At 46.1% G+C, this 22,147-nt stretch overlaps 1 protein-coding gene across 3 annotated transcripts; it reads right to left on the minus strand.

Annotated features, from left to right (window-relative positions):
- Positions 1-2,126: 2,126 nt before the first annotated feature.
- Positions 2,127-6,326, minus strand: TRAPPC5 (trafficking protein particle complex 5). 3 transcript variants are annotated; one of them, XM_015419793.1, is made up of 3 exons: positions 6,130-6,172; positions 4,626-4,720; positions 2,127-3,648 (listed from the first exon to the last, which is right to left on the minus strand). In XM_015419793.1, the coding sequence occupies exons 2-3, from the start codon at positions 4,652-4,654 to the stop codon at positions 3,078-3,080; spliced, it is 600 nt and encodes a 199-aa protein (XP_015275279.1). In that variant the 5' UTR covers positions 4,655-4,720; positions 6,130-6,172; the 3' UTR covers positions 2,127-3,077. The 3 variants fall into 3 exon arrangements, with proteins under 3 accessions (XP_015275279.1, XP_015275281.1, XP_015275280.1); XM_015419795.1 differs by lacking the exons at positions 4,626-4,720; positions 6,130-6,172 and adding an exon at positions 6,281-6,326; XM_015419794.1 differs by lacking the exon at positions 4,626-4,720 and having other exon boundaries at positions 6,130-6,182.
- Between the last annotated feature and the right edge of the window lie 15,821 nt (positions 6,327-22,147).

Here is a 22,147-nt window from a genome sequence, read left to right on the forward strand (position 1 = left end):
TGTTGTCTAGTTTTCACTTTGCATATCTTAAACATCATCATGTTACATGTTAATTTGCTGTTCATTCTCTGGCTATAAGTTTGAACCTTACCTGCCATTCCAATGTATTTGAAAAAGTATGCGTGCACATGAAAGCTCATACCTGAATAAACCTTTGTTGGTCTTAGAGGTGCTACTGGACTCTAAATTTGTTCCCCAGCACAGAGTTTGCCTTTATGACTGCTGCCACACACTGGGTTGACATTTTCATTGGACTACGACCCCAGGCTCTCGTTCCCTCTCCATCTCAGCAAGTTCTGACCCCATTAGCATGTACTTGAAGTTGGGATTTTTTGTTCCAATGTGCATCACCTTACACTTACCTACACTGAACTTCATTTGCCACCCAGTCTGTGGAGGTCTTCCTGAAGTGCTTCACAGTCATCCTTGGTTTGCACCGTCCTGAATAATTTTGTGTCATTTGCAGACCTGGCCACAACCCTGCTCACCCCCAGTTGCAAATTATGTATGAGTATGCTCACCCCTTAATTTGGGGCCTTTACCTTTTGGGCATAGGGCTGAGTATCTAACTTGTTTAATGAACCCGGGGCAATGAAGAGCATATATGTTAGCAAGGTTTAATGTGTTGCCATCAGCAGTATTATATGGGAGATTCCAAAAAATTCCATTCAACCCTAAGCAGGCGACAGAAACTCTTGAACATGTGTCTCTTTCATGCACTTTCTACTCTGACCTGCGCCTTACATTCGTTGAGCCATGGTTGAGAAAATATTCAGGAAAACCTGATAAATGTAAGATTTACTTTTTGCTGACAACCCAAAATCACATAATAATTGAAAGTGTTGCAAAATCTCTGTATGAAGCTTCAAGAAAGCGTTCAGTATTCCTTGAAAATTGAGTCTTATGTTTTGTATGTTATGCCAATAAAGGTCGATTGATTGATTGATTGATTGATTGATATAATTCAATGGTTTTGGAACAAATCCTCATACTGTGATCCTATACCTGTAGTGAAAACAAAAGTAATGCAGTATCTTTCATTTGACTAACCAAAATATCACAAAATAGCATGCAAGCTTCTGAGGTCTTTTAGAATCCTTCATCAGGATGAACATTCAGTACAAAAATAGTGCTGGGGCAGGGGAAGAAGAGAAAACCTTTCAAAGCATAGCAGCAAAGCAAAAAAGCTGGAGTTGTAGCCTAAAATGGAACACAGGATGTGCAGCAGACTAACCGGATTAGACTGTGCAGGATGTGGGAACAGTTTAAGTTGCAGCAAGTTGTTGAGACAGAAGAAAGCAATTTTGTCCCTATTCTGCAGCAGTTTGTCAAAGGTTCCTCCAACAACTGAACATGACACACTGACCCCCTGTAAGGGTGAAAGCAAAAAAAAAAATGTAGTGGGCCCTATATTAACAATGTTGAAGATTAATTAAGAAGTTTAGCTAGGTAGCAAGTCAATGGAAGTCAACTTGGGAAAAGTGCCTACTGGATGGAAGGCAGCCAGCACCCATTGGCAAGGCCCCATTTGAAGATCAAGCCTCCTCTGGCTGAAGCATCCTTCTGTTTGATGGATAAATTTGAAAATTCCCCCAATAGACAGACGTTTCAACAAGCCACCTTGGTCTGCAGACAAATTCCAATGTTCACTTATTCCGGGTAGTTCCTAAACTAAACCTTTCATAGCCCTTCACTAGAGGCACGTTCCATTTCACTGCAGGGAACCTTGCTTTGCTAAAAGAGGTGTGTTCTGAGGGAAGAAGGCTACTTGCATCAGAGAAAACAACCACCGCTAGTGGAATGACTTCTCTGCCTCCACTCTAGGGTTTTCAGAGACACAGAAGTCTCATTCCCAAATAGATAACAAGGCATTACTGAACTACTTAAGAATCACATGAAAACCATAAAGCAAGCATTTCCCCACTAAAACATATGAAAGTAAAGTAATGGTTCAATGGGACTTGCTGCTGCACATTGTTACAGTCAGGTGCAATGTGCTGAGTACAACACAGGAACAAAATGAGTAAGTTCAATACAGCGGAATATCTTAGCATCAAAAAAAGCAGACAACCCCCCCCCAAAAAAAAACAACAACAATGGTTATTCAACAGTTTATTAACTGGGAGGAGAGCAACAACAACACACCATTCAGAACCTTTAGTATCATAACCATATTTAATGGAACAATTTTAAACTTTAAAAAAAAATAGCCCAGCAAGCAAGCTTCTTTCAACCATAGGTTCTTGGTATTTTCCTTTTTCTTTAACAAAATAACAAAAAGACCCACCCATTCCACAGGAATCCTTAATTCAGAGATGGACATCTGCTGCTATGTTGCAACTTAAGGCTGGAATGTCTTTGGGGGAACAACTCTCAAACATGCATTGCTTGGCCTCCTCCAAGCCTGACTTCAGAGAAAAGGGAAGTGCTAGACCTCTAGAGCTCTGCTGTTGGCTGCCAGAACACAATGATCAAGAGTTGGCAGAAGAAAATGCCTTTGCTAAACCAATTCCAACTCATTCCTGCAGGCCAGAATGTAAGAACAACACTTAACACCAATTTATAGAGGCTAACTCTGCAACAACAAAAAACATGACAAAAATGAGAACTTCTTGGCTCATTCTAAATGCAAACAGGCCGTCCACATTCATGCTTTAGAACTATTCTTTAGGTGCAACTTCAGAAGAGGAGAAACAAAGAAATACAGGACAATAGGAGAGAAAGATACCTTAAATCAAATCATATGTATGGAAACTAAGCTTAGCCCTACTCACTGGCTGAGCTACACTGTGGCAGGGAAAAGTATAATCTCCATTGCCTACCCAGCTTTCAGTCTTGCCAAGCTTAAGAATGCAATCAGGGAAGATCTCTGGAAATTGAAATGGTCCTGGGTAATAAGTACCAATGCTGGGGAAAAAAAATCACTACCAGAGTTAATGTAGAGGACATAACAACATGAAGTGGACTGGTTTTCCCGCACTACATGCAGCCCAAAGATGGTCAGGGCAGCAAGTTCAAACTCCTGTCAGAGTACACATTACCCAAAAGCAATTCAGATCAGTTCAGACCACTTCTACTCAGCGGCCATCCAGAGCTTTGTCACGTGCTATAACTGACTCATCAAATTTGATCATGAGGGTGGTGCCCTTGTGCCAGTGGGCTGTGACCTTAGCAGGGAAGCCGCTGCAGGTGAGCATGGCCTCCACGATGCCCGCTGTGAAGGAGGCACAGTTGAGAGTGCTATTCTCCTTGGGCACTGAAATGTATGTGTTGATGAGAGGCTCCTTTTCAATGATGTAGTAGGTCTTGTCATCATCATTGGCTTGCTCCAGCTTATCCGCCTCCTTCCCAAAGAGCGCCTTCCATACGGTCACCTTGATGAAGAGCAGGATGTTGATGACTTTAGTTTCTCGCTTACCATTTTTCTCCCGCATCACCAGAACATCCAGGATGCGGGCTCCGACTTGCTGGCCAAGTTCAGAAAGCTTGTTCTGAAGCTCTGAGACAGAGTATACCCGGTTCTGGCAGTACTGCACAATCTCAGAGAACAGTAGCGAAAAAGCACTGAGACTGACATCCGTCTTTGGGCGGGTGAGCGACCGCTCAAGGATAGCTGACTTCCCACGAGTAAATCGTGCATCCATGGTGCTATCAAGAAAAGAAAAAACTATTTACACCTAAAGCATCTGCCTGAATCAGTATAAAGCATGTTTCATGTAGTAGCCTCTAAATGCTACCTATTTTGCAGGGGGAGGATGTTACCACCAATGGCCTGCCTTGTTGTTTGGGGAAATTAGCTAGGTAACAGGCAAGGCCACAGGGGTACAGGAATCGCACACCACTTGTAAAGCAAGGTCCGGCACAGTAGGAAAACTCCAGATTTGAAGAGTAAACTAAATAGTTTTTATTAAAGTATTTCCCTTAATTACAAGCACACTAAACATTCAAAAGAGCAAGCAATACAGGACTAAGGAAAGCAGAGGTGATTGATAGTGAAATAGAGGGGTCTGTTACTGGGTAACATTACCTGTCCAGACGTGCAGAAGTCCTTGAAGAGAACAGCGCCAATGGCCAGCGTTATGCGCAATGAGAGGGGGCAGAGAAAGTGGGGGGTGCACGTGGACAGATATACTCTGTAAAGCAATGTTGACCAATGGGAGGTCTTGAGGGGCTTCTTTCAGGTGAGGACAAAAGATTACCTGGGCCAATCCTGAGGCCCAGGGGGTTTGGCATCAGGAGGAGCCAGACCTGGATGTGACCAATGACATTCCAGAGAGGCAGAGTCAGTCTTAACAATGGCCTTGATTAAATCAGCCAGGTACTGGGTGGCTAGTTGAATGAGTTTTCTGACCATTAATGATCCAGTCAGAGTAGTTTGAAAAGGTTCCCAAGTATAGACAAAAGGTGGAAGATGAGTCCCTGATTAGCATCATGAAGAATTGCTAAACATTTCAATGTATGATTGGTTTATCTCCGTATCCCGAGGGATAGAGCGGGAAAAAGAGGCTTGGAGAAAAAGGGCTTTTACATAGGGCTAGGTCACACAAAAGGCCTAGGTGAAGTTCTGGAGATAGGACTATTTGCAAGGTAGCAACTGAATAGCTTTTAGAAATGCAGATACCTACCTGGTGGAACCCATTGTTTTCGTATGCATGCCTTTCGTGGGGTGGGGTGAAGACAGGAGGTTGTTTTCCCCTCTGAGGCCTGCCTTTTTTGCCACCTGAAAATGGAGATCCTTTTGCAAGGCTTTTCCTATCTCTGTGGTTCAGAACCAAGATTGCCTTCCTTGGTCTGGGCCCGTGGCTCTCCAGCTCAGGTTAGAAAGTGGGGTGCCCCTATTGTTGGGGCTACCCTAGGGTAAAGGCAGCACCTCTGGGCTGCAAGGAGACTTATAAGCTATTATGATGGAGCAGTTTGGGACACAGAACTGGAAACAGTAATCTCATAAGGACCATGGATACCCCCTGCTTTCCCTCTCTACAGCAGTTCCTTCTGAGCCTTCTTTCCCAGGGTGACGGGACTTGCACACACGCCAAGTAGGTTGGTGGGCTGCAGTGTAAAGGGATAAGAAGGTGAAATCACTCCCTCTTCTCTTTTCAACAGCACAGCTCTGCTGTTGGAAGAGACAGGAAGGGTGATTTTTGCCCCATCCCTTCTCCTCACTGCATTCCACTGACCCACATGGCTATTACTCCATGTGGGCACCACAACCCTGGAACCAGGGTTTCCTGAGGTCAGAAGCAATTGCTGAGAGGAAGGGAAGGTCCATTACAGTTAACACCTTTCATTGACAGATTGCTGGATCCAGCCCATAGACTGGGGATGCCTGGGTTCAAATAGCTGTTCAGTTTTAAAGCTCACCGGATGACCCAACACTGATTATTAACATCTAGCTTGATTTACAAGAGTAATGTGAGAAAAAATAGGGGATGGGAAAATCCCATGTATGTCACTCTGTCACAAAGGAAGCATAGGATATAAATCAAGCGTATCATCTAACAAGACTATTTTCCTGAAAATAAATGTAAGATAAAGAAACCAAAGTTCTAAAACTAGTTGCTCCAGTCAAAACATGTTATTTACTTTGTGTTTATCACTGTATGTAAACACACTTGGTAAATACACCGGCCCTTTAATTAACCTAGTAAAAACGTGGCAGAAGCCCAGAACACTTCCAACCACAAATACAAACCAGCTTCCATCCTCTTTTATTCCCCAGGAATTTTGGAAACTGTAGTATCGTGGAGGAATTAAAGATTACCAAAGAATTCTCACTCACACACCCATGAAACTACAATCTCCGTTGCTTGCTCTTTTTTTTTTTTAAACACCATGCCAGTTAACCCAGGTGTCTTTTTATGCTCGTCGTGCAGGTGTGAGAAACGATTCCCTTCACCCAGGAAAATAGCTGCACCTGGAATCCGGGCGGTTTCTAAAGGCTGCGGGGGGGTGGGGTGCGGTGCTGATGCGGAAACCAGAGAACGAAGCCGGGGGTGGGGTGGGGTGAGACGGCCAATAATCTCATTGACTCGTTTCCTCGCCCGCTCTGTAACACTTGCATGGTCAAGCAAACCTTCCACCACCACCCTCGAAAGCCTAATCCCCCACTTTCGCGCTCGTTCAACATACCAAATAATCACACTGCTCCTTCACTTCCGTCTATGCACCGCCCTTTACGACTGTTTTCCTCGCCCGCTCTGTAACACTTGCATGTTCAAACAAACCTTCCACCACCACCCTCGAAAGCCGAACTCCCCACTTTCGCGCCCGTTGAACATACCAAATAATCACACTGGTCCTTCACTTCCGTCTATGCACCGCCCTTTACGACTGTTGCAAAAGAGGCGGCACGCTCTGACGGAAGCGACAGAAGACCGGAAGTATCACTATAGCAACGAGTCAAAACCTAATTGCGTGTAGATAAAAAACCGCGAGCTTTAATGCCTGTAAAAATTGAAAGCCTCCGTTCTCTATGAGCGCCCCGTGGCGGTCCTCTAGGTTTTAGCATCTCTGTGGTGAAAACAGTATATTACTTACAATGCAAAGACTTCCAGCCAGATTAAGATCTCCTGGTTGGGAAATACCTTGAGATTTGGGAGGTGTAGCAGGAAGAAAGCGGGGTTGGGGCAGGGAGGGACTTCAACGGAGTATAATGCCATACAGTCAACCTTCCAAAGCGACCATTTCCTCCAGGTGTCACTGATCTCTGTCGCCAAGAGATAAACTGTAATCCCAGGAGATCTCCAGCCACCACCTGGAGGCTGGCAACCTTAAATCAGATGTATGTAACATGCATAAATTTGCATACAGGTGGGTAGCCCTGTTGGTCTGAAGCAGCAGAACAAAGTTTGAGTCCAGTGGCACTTTTAAGACCACAAAAATTTGTTCGGCTATATCTGAAGAAGTGGGCTTGCGCAGGAAAGCTTGCATCTTGAATAAAATTTTGTTGGTCTTAAAGGTGTCACTGGACTCAAAACTTTGTTCTTCAGATAGAAATTTAGCGTGTGCTTTTGGCTCCCTCCGGTGGTCAATATCTGTGATTGCAACATTCTATAAAGCTGGTGCAATTTGAATGTAGTAACGTGAATCTTAAGAGCAGAGCTAGGACCTTAGCTCATGTTGGAATAAATATTAGTGTTTAAAGTGCTCTTGGACTTCTGCTTTATTGTGCTACAATAGACTAACACAGCTCCTCTATTGCAATGTAGTGCCTTTTATTAGGATCAGCCAAATGACATGTAACTCTGTGGCAGGGATCCCTAACATGGTGCTTTTCGGTGCCATGGTACTCACCAACACCTTTTCTGGTGCCCACTAATTGTTTTTAAAAAGTGGGTGGAGCTCATGCCCAGCACAACTTCTGACTGGCCACTGGAGATCTGATTCATCTTGCAGATTAAAATAATATTTTTTTTCCAGCAGGAGCTGCCACCCATGTTGCTTTTACTCTCTCACTCCTCTTCCATGCTTTTTAAAAAAAATTACTTATCTTGTACCCTGCACTTGGGCTTCCTCTATGAGTATGTGTGTGGCTCTGCAGCAGCCATTTTGTAGTTGGCTCTGACCAGGGCTGGTGCCAGGTTGGGGTTTTTTTGGTTTTTGTTTTTTTGCACACTAGGCGAGGCTACCTCCCCCCCTGCGACCACCAATTTTCAAACATTTTAGGAAGAATAAAAAACACAAAATTTGAAATTGCTATTTTTTTAATTGTGAGAACAAGTAATACAATTTCTGATTTTCTCTCTCAAACAGAAAAACACAAATCACAAAGCATTTTGAAAAATGCTGTTAATTGTGATGTTGAAATTTAAGTCCCTTTAATGTTTCCATTTCAGGCACAACAGAATCTCATTTTGTGTGCCTTTTCTTTAGCAAATTTTGTCAGCAGTTCCTTCAGGTCAAGAGCTGATGCTTCAGCATGTTCAGTTGAAATAGTTGCCAAACCATGTCTTTTCTCAAGCACTAACGTCTTTCAGAGTTGGAATGGCTAACCATTAAAACACTGAACAAGTTCCTGGAAGGATGGATTTCTCAAACCAATCAACAAGGTGTCAGCTGAGCCTCTGGCATTACTGCTATGGCTGTGTGTGTGTGTGTGGGGGGGGGAGATGTTGGTCTGCCTCTGTACTGGAATCTGAAGTTTTATTTCTTCTATGCTCTTCTTATCTATGTAGCTTCAGCAAGATGAACTGCGGAGAGATATTCAGGAGATGATGCTGGACCTGCCCCATCTCATCGCAATGACGGTGCAGAACGAGCTGCGGCTGCAGCAACTCGCCAGCGGCAAAGTTCCTCCAGCTGGCCCGGCAGACAAGGTGCCCATCAGCCCCGGTCCAGCGCCGGGTCCAGCCAGACCACCGGGGGGGGGGCTGGCAGACCAACCACCAGCTGGGCCCCCAGGAGTATCCACCCCAGGACCTCCTGCTATGGGACCTGACCGGCACCGTGTGATGCTGGATGCTACATTTGACGGTAACCCGGAGAAGCTTGCTTTTTTCCTGTTGCAAGTACGCAAATTCCTTCGGGATTGGGGCCAGACCTTCCCATTGGATGAGCACCGAGTGGATTACATCGGTTTGCAACGGAGAGAACGGGCAGCCGATTGGTACATGGGGCTCTACAACATAAGGGCTCCATGATGTGCAAGTGTTCATGTGGGTGCTACAGAGGCAGTACAAAGACCCCATGGAAGCAGAGAAGGCTCACACCAATCTACGGGCTCTGAAACAAGGAACCCATTCGGTACGGGAGTACTCAGACGAGTTCAAAATGTATGCAACTAAAATCCAGGGGTGGCCAGAAGCTGTACTCATTCAGCAATACTGTCTGGGACTGAATCACCAAATCCTGGAGACGTTGCTCTGTAGCGTTAACCCAATGATGCTGGCAGCCTGGGTGCAAGAGGCTGGAGATGCTGAGAACCGCCTCCAGATGATCCGAATGCATACTCCCAAGCCTGCCCCAAAAACGCTGGGGGAGAGTGAAGACCCAATGACTGTGGGAGCCGCTGCAGGACCAACGAATGAGGCAGGGGCTATGCCTGCACTACGGGGAGCCCGGCCACTATGCTGCCTTCTGTCCTCACACCCCAAGGCCCCAAGGCGCTGGAGCGGAAAAGTTCCAAAACTCCTATGAAGGAAGGTGGCATGCACCCCAAGCATCTGAGAGCCCTCCACTTGGGTGCCCCGGCTGAAAAGGCTCTGTCCAGTGGAGACAAGACTCCACAGTCAGCGGGAAAAGGCTGGGACCTGCTGTGAAAGGCGCAAATCAGCAGGTCCGAGAGCAGTCAGCGCCACATTTGGTGAGCAGCATTCCCCCCTTATTTTTTGTGACTGTATCAGTAATAAACCCGGAACTGGGAACTCAAGTGCACGTGAGAGTGCTCATAGACTCTGGGTGCTCTAATTTAATAAACCCCTCCATAGTTACAGGGTTAGGGTTCCCCATGCAGAAGCTACCCGAACTCCTGATTTTCACCCACATGGACGGCTCTATAATGAGGGAGCCCTGTAAACACCAGACCATGCCCCTCATCGTGGGGACGTAGTCTCATTGAGAGCAGAGGACGTTTGTCATTAATCCCACGGCCAGGCTCTCGATGGTGTTAGGAAGCCCATGACTCCAGGCGTACGACCCATATGTCTGCTGGAGCGAGAGCACTGTCCATTTCTTCACCCCTCGGTGCAAGACCCACGTATGGGTTGAGGAGTGGCGGGAGGCGCCGAAAGCCCTGCCAGTGTGGGCCTGCCTGGCTCAAGAAGAGCTGACCTCCATTTCCCCGGAATACAGAGACTTAGCCTGGATGTTTGAGGAGGAGGAGGTGGATGGACTCCCCCCCCACACCGCAATCCTGACTGTGCCATAGAAATTCTACCAGGGCATAAGCTGCCCAAGGGAAAGCTGTAGTCGATGAGCCCAGCAGAGAAGGAGTAGTTGTGGAATTTCATTGATAAAAACCTGGCCTGTGGCTTCATTTGCCTTGTTTCCTCCCCTTTCGCAGTCCCCGTCCTCTTCCAGAAGAAGAAAGACTTTGCACAGCCAGAGGCTTTGCACAGATTACCGGGGATTGAATGCAGTGTCTACTACCAATGCTTACCCTCTGCCTTTAATCCAGGACCTCCTGGCTGAGGCTGCGAAAGGGAAAATTTTCACCAAGCTGGACTTAAGAGATGCTTACTTTCAAGTGTGCATCCGGGAGGGGGATGAGTCCAAAACTGCTTTTAACACACCTTTGGGCCAGTTTGAATATTTAGTGATTCCATTTGGACTCCAGGGGGCTCCTGGGGTTTTTATGAACTTGATTAATGAAGTGTTGCACAAGCACTTGTTTAAGGGGGCCCTGGTGTATTTGGATGACATTATTTTATATTCCAAAGATAAAGATTTCCACATAAAATTAGTGGGGGAAGTGCTAGAGACTTTGTATGAAGATAAGCTGTTTGCCAAATTGTCCAAGTGTGAGTTTCATCAGACTGAGGTTGACTTCTTGGGCTACCACATTTCCCCCAGGGGATTGGAGATGAACCCTCACAAGGTGGCATATGTGCTGGGGTGGGAAGCCCCCCAGACTAGACGCCAACTCCAGTCCTTCTTAGGATTTGTGAATTTCTATCATCCCTTCATCTTCAATTTTGCCCATGTAAGCTTGCCCCTCACAGACTTGTTAAAGACCAAGGGGAAGGGGCAGGATAGTACCGTTTAGAGTGGACTGCTGAGTGCCAGAGGAACTGTTCACCTCCGAGCCAATTTTACACCACCCAGATGAGAACAAAAAATTCATAATACAAGTTGATGCCTCAGATGTTGCCATGAAGGGGGCACGATACTACAAGAGGGGTAAGATGGGAATTTACACCCCTTAGCCTACGTTTCCAAGAAATTCAACACTACTGAATGGAACTGGGCGGTATGGGACAAGGAGGGCATAGCTATTAAGTTGGCCTTAACTACGTGGCAGCATTGGTTGGAGGGGGTGCGAGTGCCATTCGAGGTATGGACTGATCATAAAAACCTAGAAGCAGACGCCAACTTCAGTCCTTCTTAGGATTTGTGAATTTCTATCATCCCTTCATCTTCAATTTTGCCCATGTAAGCTTGCCCCTCACAGACTTGTTAAAGACCAAGGGGAAGGGGCAGGATAGTACCGTTTAGAGTGGACTGCTGAGTGCCAGAGGAACTGTTCACCTCCGAGCCAATTTTACACCACCCAGATGAGAACAAAAAATTCATAATACAAGTTGATGCCTCAGATGTTGCCATGAAGGGGGCGCGATACTACAAGAGGGGTAAGATGGGATTTTACACCCCTTAGCCTACGTTTCCAAGAAATTCAACACTACTGAATGGAACTGGGCGGTATGGGACAAGGAGGGCATAGCTATTAAGTTGGCCTTAACTACGTGGCAGCATTGGTTGGAGGGGGTGCGAGTGCCATTCGAGGTATGGACTGATCATAAAAACCTAGAAGCCTCGCACACTCCCCAGAACCTAAACACTAAGCAGCTCAGATGGATGGAGTTTTTCTCTAAGTTTCACTTCACCCTCCAGCACTTCCCCAGAAAGGCCAATTCCCTGGCTGACGCCTTGTCGTGCCTCCCCCAACATGCCAATCAGAGGGAGGAGGCAGTGGATTCCATGTCCATGCCCTCCCAGTTGGGAGGGATTGTATTGACGCACAGCCAAGTGAAGGCAGAGACTATTGGGTTGGGGAAGAGCCATGGATTATAAAATTTAAAGCGGCTTTTACAGACGCTGACAGTGAGGAAATTTCCAGACTCCTCCATGCAATTGGGAACCAATGGGTGCTGGTATCGGGGGGAGGGCTGGTATCGGGGGGAGGGCAGACTATTTGTGCCGAAGGCTCTCGGCGGGGAGGTTCTACACTTTGGACATGAGTCCAGGCTAGCCGGACATTTTGGGCATTTTAAAACTCTTCATCTGCTTCAAAAGCAGTTCTGGTGGCCTCACATGTGGTCTGACATTTCTCAATATGTGGGGTCATGTCAAACATGCCTGATGAGTAAACGGTGACCGGGCAAGCCACCTGGAATGCTTCAGCCTCTGGAGACTCCTAACCAACCCTGGGAGGTGATTTCTATGGGCTTTATTACAGACCTGCCCCCCAGCAAGGGCAAAACGGTGATTTGGGTGATGGTAGACCTGTTTTCCAAGATTACAAAATTTAAAGCAGCTTTCACTGACAGGGAGGAAATTTCCAAAGACTCCTCCATGCAATTGGGAACCAATGGGTGCTGGTATTGGGGGGAGGGCAGACCATTTGTGCCAAAGGCCCTCCACGGGGAGGTTCTACACTTTGGACATGAGTCCAGGCTAGCCGGACATTTTGGGCATTTTAAAACTCTTCATCTGCTTCAAAAGCAGTTCTGGTGACCTCACATGTGGTCTGACATTTCTCAATATGTGGGGTCATGTCAAACATGCCTGATGAGTAAACTGTGACCGGGCAAGCCACCTGGAATGCTTCAGCCTCTGGAGACTCCTAACCAACCCTGGGAGGTGATTTCTATGGGCTTTATTACAGACCTGCCCCCCAGCAAGGGCAAAACGGTGATTTGGGTGATGGTAGACCTGTTTTCCAAGCAGGCACATTTCATCCCCAGCAAGCAGCTACCCACGGCCAAGGCTCTGGCTAAACTGTTTATGCATCATATTGTGAGGTGTATACCTCCCCGCTGGGTGCACTTTCCAGTAGTTCTAACACAGAATGTGTGCACAGAAGACCTGCCTTTACTGTACTCAATAAACTTTACTCTTCTGACTGAAAGTTGTTGAGAACTGATTGCTGTGGGTATCTGAGTCCAGGTTAGCTAAATGGGATGTCCAGGTAGGGTTGCCAGCCTCCAGGTGGCTGCTTTGGAGGGCGGACTCTATGGCTTTGTACTGTGCTGAGATCCCTCCCCTCCCCAAACACCACCCTCTCCCAGATCCACCCCCAAAGTCCCCAAGTCTTTTCCAACCCAGACCTGGCAACCCTAGTTGAGAAGCAGTCTACCTCCAATACTCAGAATTTTATAGGAACAAAACAAGTCCAACTGCTAAGCAGTCCAGGCTTAATTCCCCAGAGAAAGATCACAAAGCAGCCAGCAGAGCTCATTAGGGGAACCCCCCTCCCCAAGACAGCAACACAGAAACTTTTTAAAAATCAAGACTAATAACAAACAACAACCTTGAAGCAAACAAGCTTTCAGGTTCCCCAAAGGTCTTCACTCCACTGAACATCCAAAGAGCAATGAGAATGTACACATTCCTTACCTTGCAAAGTTTCAGGTATGATATCACTGCTTGTTGTTTTAAAACCTACATTAACCTACAAGGCCCCGGCTGGAGGCAGGCACTGGACTCGGAGGAAAGGAGGGAGGGCTGCACACATACAAGCTCTGAGAGGGGTACACACGCATGCACGCATGTCTGCATGGGTTGATGCTTCTTGAGATTCTCCAGGGACCTGCTTGCTCGCTTGCCTGCACTTTCTCCCCCCAGCTAAGCCTCCCTCCGGCTCTCCCAGGAGGACTGAGAGAGCACCGCCAGCGGGCTTGATCGGGGCTCTCGGCTCTTCACAGCAGCTCCTTGCCTTCCGTGCCACCCCCCACCCTGCATCTTCTCCTGGGAGGTGGAACCAGAAAGAGGGTGAAAGAGACAGGGAAGGGGATCATCGGGGATGCTGGAGCTCTGGGCTGCACATTGGAGAAGACGGGAGGATGATGCCACTGCCTCGTGAGAGAGGAAGGCGGAATAAAGTGAAGGGATTGCTCTGCAGAGGAGGCAGCAAAGACCAGCAGGCGCTAAGCCTTGACCCTTGGGGCTTCTGGGGAGAGGCAGGCAATGCCCCCATGCAGGGGCTGCCAGGAGCACCACCCTCACTGGCAGAGTTTCTTCCAACCCAGTGGGTCAGCGCACCCACCCCATTGCTCCCCACAACAGGCAACCAACTGACCGCGCCCCACTCGCCTGTGTTGCAGCTCCAGGGAAACTGGGAACTGTGCTTCGGCTGCCAACTGAAAACAGTGGTGGTTGAGGTGGCGAGCAGCAAGTCTGTGGAGCAGGAGGAGGGCCCAATGTAAAGTCCTTTTGGGCAGCAACGGGATGTGCCGAGCAGCAAGTCTGTGGAGCAGGAGGAGAGTCCTTTTGGGCAGCAACGGGATGTACACAGCACGTGCTCCCAGTGCTCGGATTGCCGCTTCTTCTATGAGGCAAGCGGAACGGAGCAGGGCTTTTGGTGAGGGAGGGGTGGGGTGGGAAGGGGCGGGGCGGCAGGCTAGTGTGGCGCCCTCTTTAAGGGGGCACTCTAGGCAATGGCCTAACATGCTTCTATGGAAGAACCGGCCCTGGCTCTGACTCCCTTGGTGGCCAATTTGTAGTTATGCCCACTGCTCTGTGTCAGAATTCCAAAGGTGTCCAGAAGCTCTATGGTATTATACTGCACTGAAGTCCCACCCTTCTTCAAATTGCACCCTCTCCAGGTGCCACCCCCATTCTCCAGGAATCTGCCAACCCAGAGTTGTCCCAGGTGAAGGGGAACTGAATGAAAGAAGTACTAAGAAACATCACATTGTATAACTACACTGGCCAGGATATGTTACCCATTAAAAAAAACCTGTGACAATGAAATCAATAGAAATTATTATTATTAGAATAAGAGTACATTCACATGTGCTAAATACATATTCAAACAAAACTCACCACAGTATAAGTGATGATAATTAGAATGGAAGTACCCCCACACGAGCTAAATACATATTCAAAAAGAGTCCACCGCAAGATAAGCATCTGATGAAACGAAGTCTTCGGGGCCAGATGAGCTGCATCCAAGGGTACTAAAAGAACTTGTGGATGTAATTTCTGAGCCTCTGTCCATTATTTTTGAGAATTCTTGGAGTACAGGTGAGGTGCCAGAAGATTGGAGATGGGCAAATGTTGTCCCCATCTTCAAGAAGGGGGAAAAGGAGGATCCAGGTAACTACCGACCCATCAGCTTGAGGGCTTAAGCACACAAAAGCTCATGTTTGAGAAGAGCCCACCCTTCACTTGCTCCTTTCCCTTCCAGCACACTTCCCTACGGAATGACTCCCATCAAGCCTCTGAGTTTGTTGAAGTCGGCCCTACAAAAATCTAACCTACGAGCCTGGCTACAAACTTCCTTGACCCCCCACAGCAACAGGAATTCAAGAGGACATGGTCACTTCCCCCTAAGGTCCTCACCACCTTCGCCCCCTCTACCAATTCTTTCCTGTTGGTTAACATTAAGTCTAGTATGGCCAAGCCCCTTGTAGCTTCCTCCACCATTTGAAAAAGGAAGTTGTCGGCCAGGCAGATCAGGAAGTTGCGTGATTCTTGTCACTTTGTTGAGCCTGTCTTCCCAGCACACATCAGGGAAGTTGAAGTCTCCCATAATTATAAGGTTCTGATGTCTGGATACTCTACCAATCTGTTCAAGGAAGGCAGCATCCATTTCTGAGTATATACTTCATAGAATCATAGAGTTGGAAAGAACATATTTTCTAATGTTTATTAAAATAAAAGCAGCAGCATTAAAATATGGCAAATATAGTTGGAGATGTCAAACATGCTACTACAACATAAATACTTTTATCTTCCATCAATATGGCAGCACTGCTTTGGCTCCGTACCTTCAAAGCTTTTAGATAACAGCCAGACCCAACAATTAGACCTTGATTGAGAGGCAAACATCTAGGTCTTGAGTCTCAGGCAGATATCCAGGCCTCTAGTAGGGTTGTCTGGAGATCTCCCAGAATTGTACCTGATCTCCAGATGAGAGAGAAAACAGCTTCTTTGGAAGCTGGACTCCCCACTGAGGTATTTTTCCTCTCCAAACTCTGCCCTCCCCAAGCTCCATCCCCAAATCTTCAGGATTTTTTTGACCCACATGTGGCAACCCTAACCTCCAGCACAAATATTATTCTGTTCACTGAAATTAAGATTTGGTCACAGGGCCAAGAAATTCTATCAACGTTCAAATGGAAGTTTGGGCTGACACCTATCTATCATATTGGATCTAACATTACAGTGCAGTGCAGAGTTACGCTAGTCTCTATGCAGTTACTCCCGTGGGAAGAATCATCTACACTTTTTTCAAAAATGATGGACCTCAGCAAACCCTGCTCTCCCCTGTAGCAAGGACCTGCCAATTTGTTAAGTTTTTGTTTTTATTGCCTTGCAGTCTGATTTCAACTAATTTGCAGTCTTTTGCCTTGCAGTCTGATTTCAAAGGCTGCACATTATCCTTCTACAATGACCAAGTGAATGTTTACCCTTCTGTTTGTTTGTTTTTGTTTTTAATTACAATGTTTTAAATAATACATATGGTAGAACTCCATTCTAATATCTGTTATTCCTAAACATTAAAATGTCCAGTGTTCTATAAACCTATCCACAAAGTCATTGGTCCCCATACAATCGTTTTTGCAGTATGCCAAATTAGTTAAGAGAAGGCAATAGACCAGATCTTACATAGCCACTCAGAAACCACAGGTGGTGCAATATATTTCAGTAACCTGAATAGCCCAGCTTAGCCTGAACTTGTCACAGCTTGGAAGCTAAGCAGGATTGGCCATGGTTAGTACTTAGATGGGAGTGTCAAGGGCCCCTAAAGCCAAGATCTCTTGGGAGGGGCAGGTCAACCAGGACAAAACCAGAAATCATCACACTCTAGGGTAGCACCACTACTAGCCCCTTTCTTACCAGACAGGCAAAGACCAATTAAGAAAACCGCCAGACCTCCAGGGACTAAGAAGGGGCTAACTGAACCTCATTAATAGTGATTTCTTGGGAGATTTCCCCCCAACACGACAATTCAGTTCCCTTACTCTCTTCCCCTTTTGCCATTAGTACCAAATTACCTTGGTCATAGTATGGTTTCAACATGTTTACATGAAACATTTTACATTCCATTATCACTTATTGTCACCAAATAGTTCACGTTGGAGACCTTATGGGAGATATTATAAGGTCCCTCCCAGGCCACATCTAGTTTGTTCTTCTTCCTGGGTTTCAGTACTAGCACACGATCTCCAGGCTTGAAATCTCTGCCCCTGGCCTTGGAATTGTATCAAGTCTTTTGCCTTTGCTGAGATCTTCTCATGTTGTCAGCAGCTGTTGTCTTCAGCTCGTGCAGATGGTTCTGGAGCTCTTGCAGGTAATTGATGACATCTGTCTCCTGGATGTCCTCTCGTCCGGACCAGGCTTCTTTCAAGACATCAAGGGGTCTTCTAGCTTGTCTCCCATAGAGGACCTCAAACGGACTGAATCCGGAGCTGTCTTGGGGGTACCTCCCTGTACCCGAAGAGCAGGTGTTTCAAATGCTGATCCCAATCATTTGGATGCTTGAGTGCATAGGTTTTTAGCATGTGATTCAACGTTTCATTAAATCTCTCATTTAAGCCATTGGCTTGTGGGTGGTATGCAGTAGTCTTTACATGTTGTATACCACAGGCTCTCAAGAGTTCTTGCATGACCTGAGACATGAAGGTCGTGTCTAAATCAGTCACCATTTCTTCTGGAAATCCAAGCCATGAAAATATATTCAGAAGCGCCTCAGCTACAGTCTTGGCTTCAATGTCTCTAAGAGGTACAGCTTCTGGGAACTTACTAGCATAATCCATGATGGTGAGGATGTACCTGTTCCCTCTCTTGATGACTCTGGAGATAGGACCAACAATATCCACTCCTATCTTCCCAAATGCTTCTGACACTATAGGGACTGGCTGTAATTTTCCCTTCGTTTTATCTAAACCCTTCCCTACCATTTGGCATGCATGGCAGGGCTTGCAAAATGCCCTGATATCCTTCCCCATGTTAGGTCAATAGAACCTCTCCTGCACTCGGTTTCTAGTTTTGTTAACGCCTAGGTGTGAGGCCATTGGTGATTCATGGGCGATTTGAAGTATTTGCAGTCTGTATTTCTAGGTAGTGACTGTTTCTTCTTCTCCCAGACTACATTATGCTTTCTCTTTAATGTCATTCTGTATAGTCTCTGGTCATAAACTTTAAATTGACAAGGGTTCTCAACAGTAACCTCTCATTCTCTGCCCTTTGCCACAGTTCCTGCAAGCTGGGATCTTGTCTCTGTTCACTCAGGAACCCTACTGCTGCTGGGCCTTGAAATACTGTTTCAGTCTCTGTGCTGCTAGAGGCCTTGGTTTCTGTGGGCTGTTCCATCTGACTTGCTGTACCTCTAGTGACAACATTGACTGGAATTTCTTCTTGGCTTTTTATGTGGAAAGTCAAATCATTGCCGAATAAAAAAGATAATTCCAATGCTAGATAAACAACCATCACCCACTTGCCCTAGAACTGTTTATATTTAATAGGGACCTTGGCTAAAGCCACCTCAAAAGCAGGTCCACTAATGCCTTTAATAGTACATGTTCTTCCAGGTAAGTACTGTTTTTTCTGTACTAACTTTGGGTGGATTAAAGAAATCTGTGCCCCCATATCTCTATATGAGTCAGTCTCTTTATCATTAACGGTTACAGTCTCTATATAGTCTCTGTTCAAACTCTCCTGAACCCTCCCTATCTCTAAGACACTAGCTGGCCTTCCTTGCTGAGTGTTTACTGTGGGGGCAAGGATGACTGTTGCCTCAGTATCTTGGCTCAGGCACTTCACAAGTTTAATGGTTTTGGCAGTTAGTGTTGTTTCGCCCCTCTCTAACTTTGGACAGAATTTTATTATATGTCCTGTTTCTTGGCAGTGGAAACAGGTGACTGTTCCTTTTCTATCCAGAGGAGGACTGCCCCGCCTTGCTGGGTTGTTGTTAGCAGGCCCAAACTTCTCTGAGGGAGCCCACATTTGGGATTTCTTCACAGGATTAACCCACATAGCTTTTCCTAGATCTCCCTCGATCTCATGTAGGATTGTGGCTGCTTCCTCAACTGTTTTCAGCTTTTTGTCCCTCAGCACCCATCTGAACCGTGAGGGAACCTGGCTGTAAAATTGTTCCAGCCCGATTAGGTTTCTCAAGTCCTCAAAGGTCGTGACTTTACTACCCTCAGTCCATCTGTTTAGGGCTCTGTCTAGGCAACACCCTAACCAAGAAAATGTTTCCCCAGGCTTTCTTTTGATTTCTCTGAATGTTTTTCTGTTTTGTTCAGCAGTGAACCCATAATGGGCTCTAACTCTCCCTTTGAATAACTGGTAATTAGAGGTCTCCTCATCTCTTAGTTCAGAGTAGACTTCACTCAACCCCCCCAAAATCTGTGGTCTTAAGTAAATTATCCTGTCCTCATTAGCGATATTTAAATCTTGGCAGGTTCTTTCAAAACTGAACAGAAAAGCTTCCACATCATCCCCTTTCTGATATCTAGGGAACTTTTTCTGTTCTACTGAGGGATGGTGTTCCTCTCTACAGTTAATGTGGAGGTTTGCCCTTAACTGAATTTCATGGAGCTTCAAATTAAACATTCTCTCTTCATGTTCTCTTTCTGCTTCTCTTTGTCTTTCATTGTCCTCTATTCTAAGCCTCTCAAGTTCTCTTTCTTCTGCAATTTTAAGCATCTTAAGTTCTGTCTTTTTCTGTTTTTCCTCTGCCTACCTTTGTTCTTTTTCTGCTAGTATCCCTGAACTTTCCCCAGCTGCGGTTGAATGGATTGAAAATTTAGACGTTAGTATTTAGTGTGATTGTTCAATCTGTCTGTATACTGACTGTATCAACTCGGTTATATATTTTATATTATTATGTGTTTCCTGTGTGTAATTTTGCCATAGATCAATAAATAAATCTGGCCCAATTAAGACCTCACCAGGAGATAGCCAGAAACTGCCTCCAGAACATCTGAGACTACTTTGCCTCGGTTTATTTAAGTTAAAGGCAAGGAATTCTGTGGTGCTGGATCAGCTGGTACACAAGGTCACAAGCCTACATGTATGCCAAACCCAATTCCAGGCCTTTCTAAGCAATAGTCTGCAGGTTAAGTCCTGCCTCCCATGGAGATCAGCAAGTCAGAGACTATGTGGTATGTATTTGGATACCATGAATGAGCAGTCCATGATGCCAGCTTAATTTATTATATATTTTTAAACTATACATCCTGATGCTATGCATAGATGTAAGCTCCAACTGAGTACAATGTGATTAACTCTGAAGTAAATTGTCCATGGCTCAATCATTGGTGGTCTCAAGAATTAAAAGCACATGAGGGGACAGCGCTCTTAGCCTGGGTGCAAAAGGCTGGGTGGGAGCAGGTAGTCATACTCAGTTGGATGAAACACTGAGCAGGATGAGAATCAAAAGCCCTGTTTACAACTGGATCAGCCTGGGCCCTGTGCATAGCTAGCCATGCAAATTACACTGAGCAGCATACATCTTCCAGACCCTGGGCTTGAAAACCCTTAGCATGTTTGATATGATATGAGGGGGACAATGACATGGTAGTTACAGCAGAGATAGCTATTCTATATATACTCTGAATATAGTCTCTCCTATTAGCAGCAGCAGCAGACTAATGGGGTCATTGTTTTGGATGGCTGGTTCTCTCACACACATATATAAAGCTTCTCTGTGCTGTATTTCAGGGGGGAAGTGGTTGAGTAAAGACCATTTCACTTTTTACTTGGTGATCAATGTGCCTCTAGCATTTATTTATCCTGTGTGATAGATAAAAGGCTCAATATGAATTAAAAGTCATTAAAAATACAAACAGTAGGACTCAAGAAGAATGCCACCCAATGTTGAGCCAAATTACAAGATCTTCCTTGTGACAACACCCCCTGCTGGCTCACAAATCAAAAGTCGACATCTACTTTCACAGAGCAAACGATTGCTATTTTCTTAGGTACTTTGGTGGACAGCATTGTTACATTTTGATAGGTAGAGATAAAGACAGTGAGCAAGCGAAGACAGAATGAGACTGAGGGAGAGATTCTTCATATTGGTTTTATCAGTATCTGTGATACCTCAGGGCAATCTGCAGCGACTCCTCCCTCCCTGGCATCAAAAATTTGAATAGTTATAATAGTCCATCATAGAACTCAACAGACTACATGAGGTTCCCGATAGGTTTCCCAATCCAGGCACAGAATGGATCTCTGTCTGTCTGTCTATCCATAATCTATCAATCATTTATCTATCTAATTTTTATCCCACACTTCCTCCAAGAAGATAAGAGCCGTGTATACGGCTCTCGTCTCTTCCATTTTAGTTTCACAACAACACTATGATGCAGAGGTCATTTCGGGGGGAATCGCGGGGGATCACAGTTCCCCCGGGTGGGGTATGGGGGCCGGGGCACATGATGAAGCCCTCATTCAGCCAGGAGGAGGCAGGAGAAGAGGAAGGGTAAGTTGCTTCCTCCCTGCCTCTCCCCACCCCTGCCTGCCTGGGGCCAGGGCCGGGACCGTTGGGGGTGGGGTGTGTGGCCATATGACACACTTCCAGTGATGTCAGGGGGTGTGGCCTTATGACACACTTCCGGTGATGTCGGGGGTGTGGCATATGCTAATGAGTTATGCTAATGAGTTCCCCTAGCTCTTTTTCTACGAAATGACCCCTGCTATGATGTGTGTTAGGCTGAGGGAGAGTGACTGGTACAGTGATATCCAATGAGTTTCCTGGCCAAGGAGATTTGAACCTGGGTCTCCCCATTACTGGTCTAGTACATGAGCAATGTAACCCCACGGATTAAGGGTATAGCTCTCCTTAAGGCTGCATTGTAACTGTGATGGATAAGTGGCAGGTGATACTGTGACGGTTGTGGTGAAGGAAGGGGACACTGGTATCTCTGTGACTGGGAGGATGTGGGAAAGGTGCTCGCCTCCATCATTTCCACACTGACAGGGAGAAACATGCTAACCTTTGATGTGTTCTGATTGGAGGGTCCAGGCTCTTGTGGGCTTGAGCCCAGGACCAAAACCAAGATTAGCTAAGGGTCCTGGACAGGGCAGGGGTTGAAAAGGGAGCTGTTCCTTTGTCTGCAGTTGTTGGTTTTTGGCATGCATTAGGGGAGCTGTCTCTCCTGTTAGTTTTGCCACAAAGGATGTCATAGGGGAACAATGCTAAAGAGAGTTGCAGATGCACGGGGAGGAGTATCGTACAACTAACAAAGACCAAATATACCATGGATTGTAAGTGCATAGTAACTTCCCTTTAGTTTATTTTGCTTTGTGCACCTAG

This window comes from Gekko japonicus, unplaced genomic scaffold, assembly GCF_001447785.1.
Source record: "Gekko japonicus isolate JY-2015 unplaced genomic scaffold, Gekko_japonicus_V1.1 scaffold2157, whole genome shotgun sequence".
Lineage (NCBI taxonomy): Eukaryota > Metazoa > Chordata > Lepidosauria > Squamata > Gekkonidae > Gekko > Gekko japonicus.

What these genes read in the sequence shown, in the direction of transcription:
- TRAPPC5 (XM_015419793.1), bottom strand. Translation starts at nt 4,654, where the DNA reads ATGCATACGAAAACAATGGGTTCCACCAG. An exon ending in AAAACAATGGGTTCCACCAG is followed by an intron (nt 3,649 to 4,625) that starts GTAGGTATCTGC and finishes TTTTCTTGATAG; the next exon opens with CACCATGGATGCACGATTTA.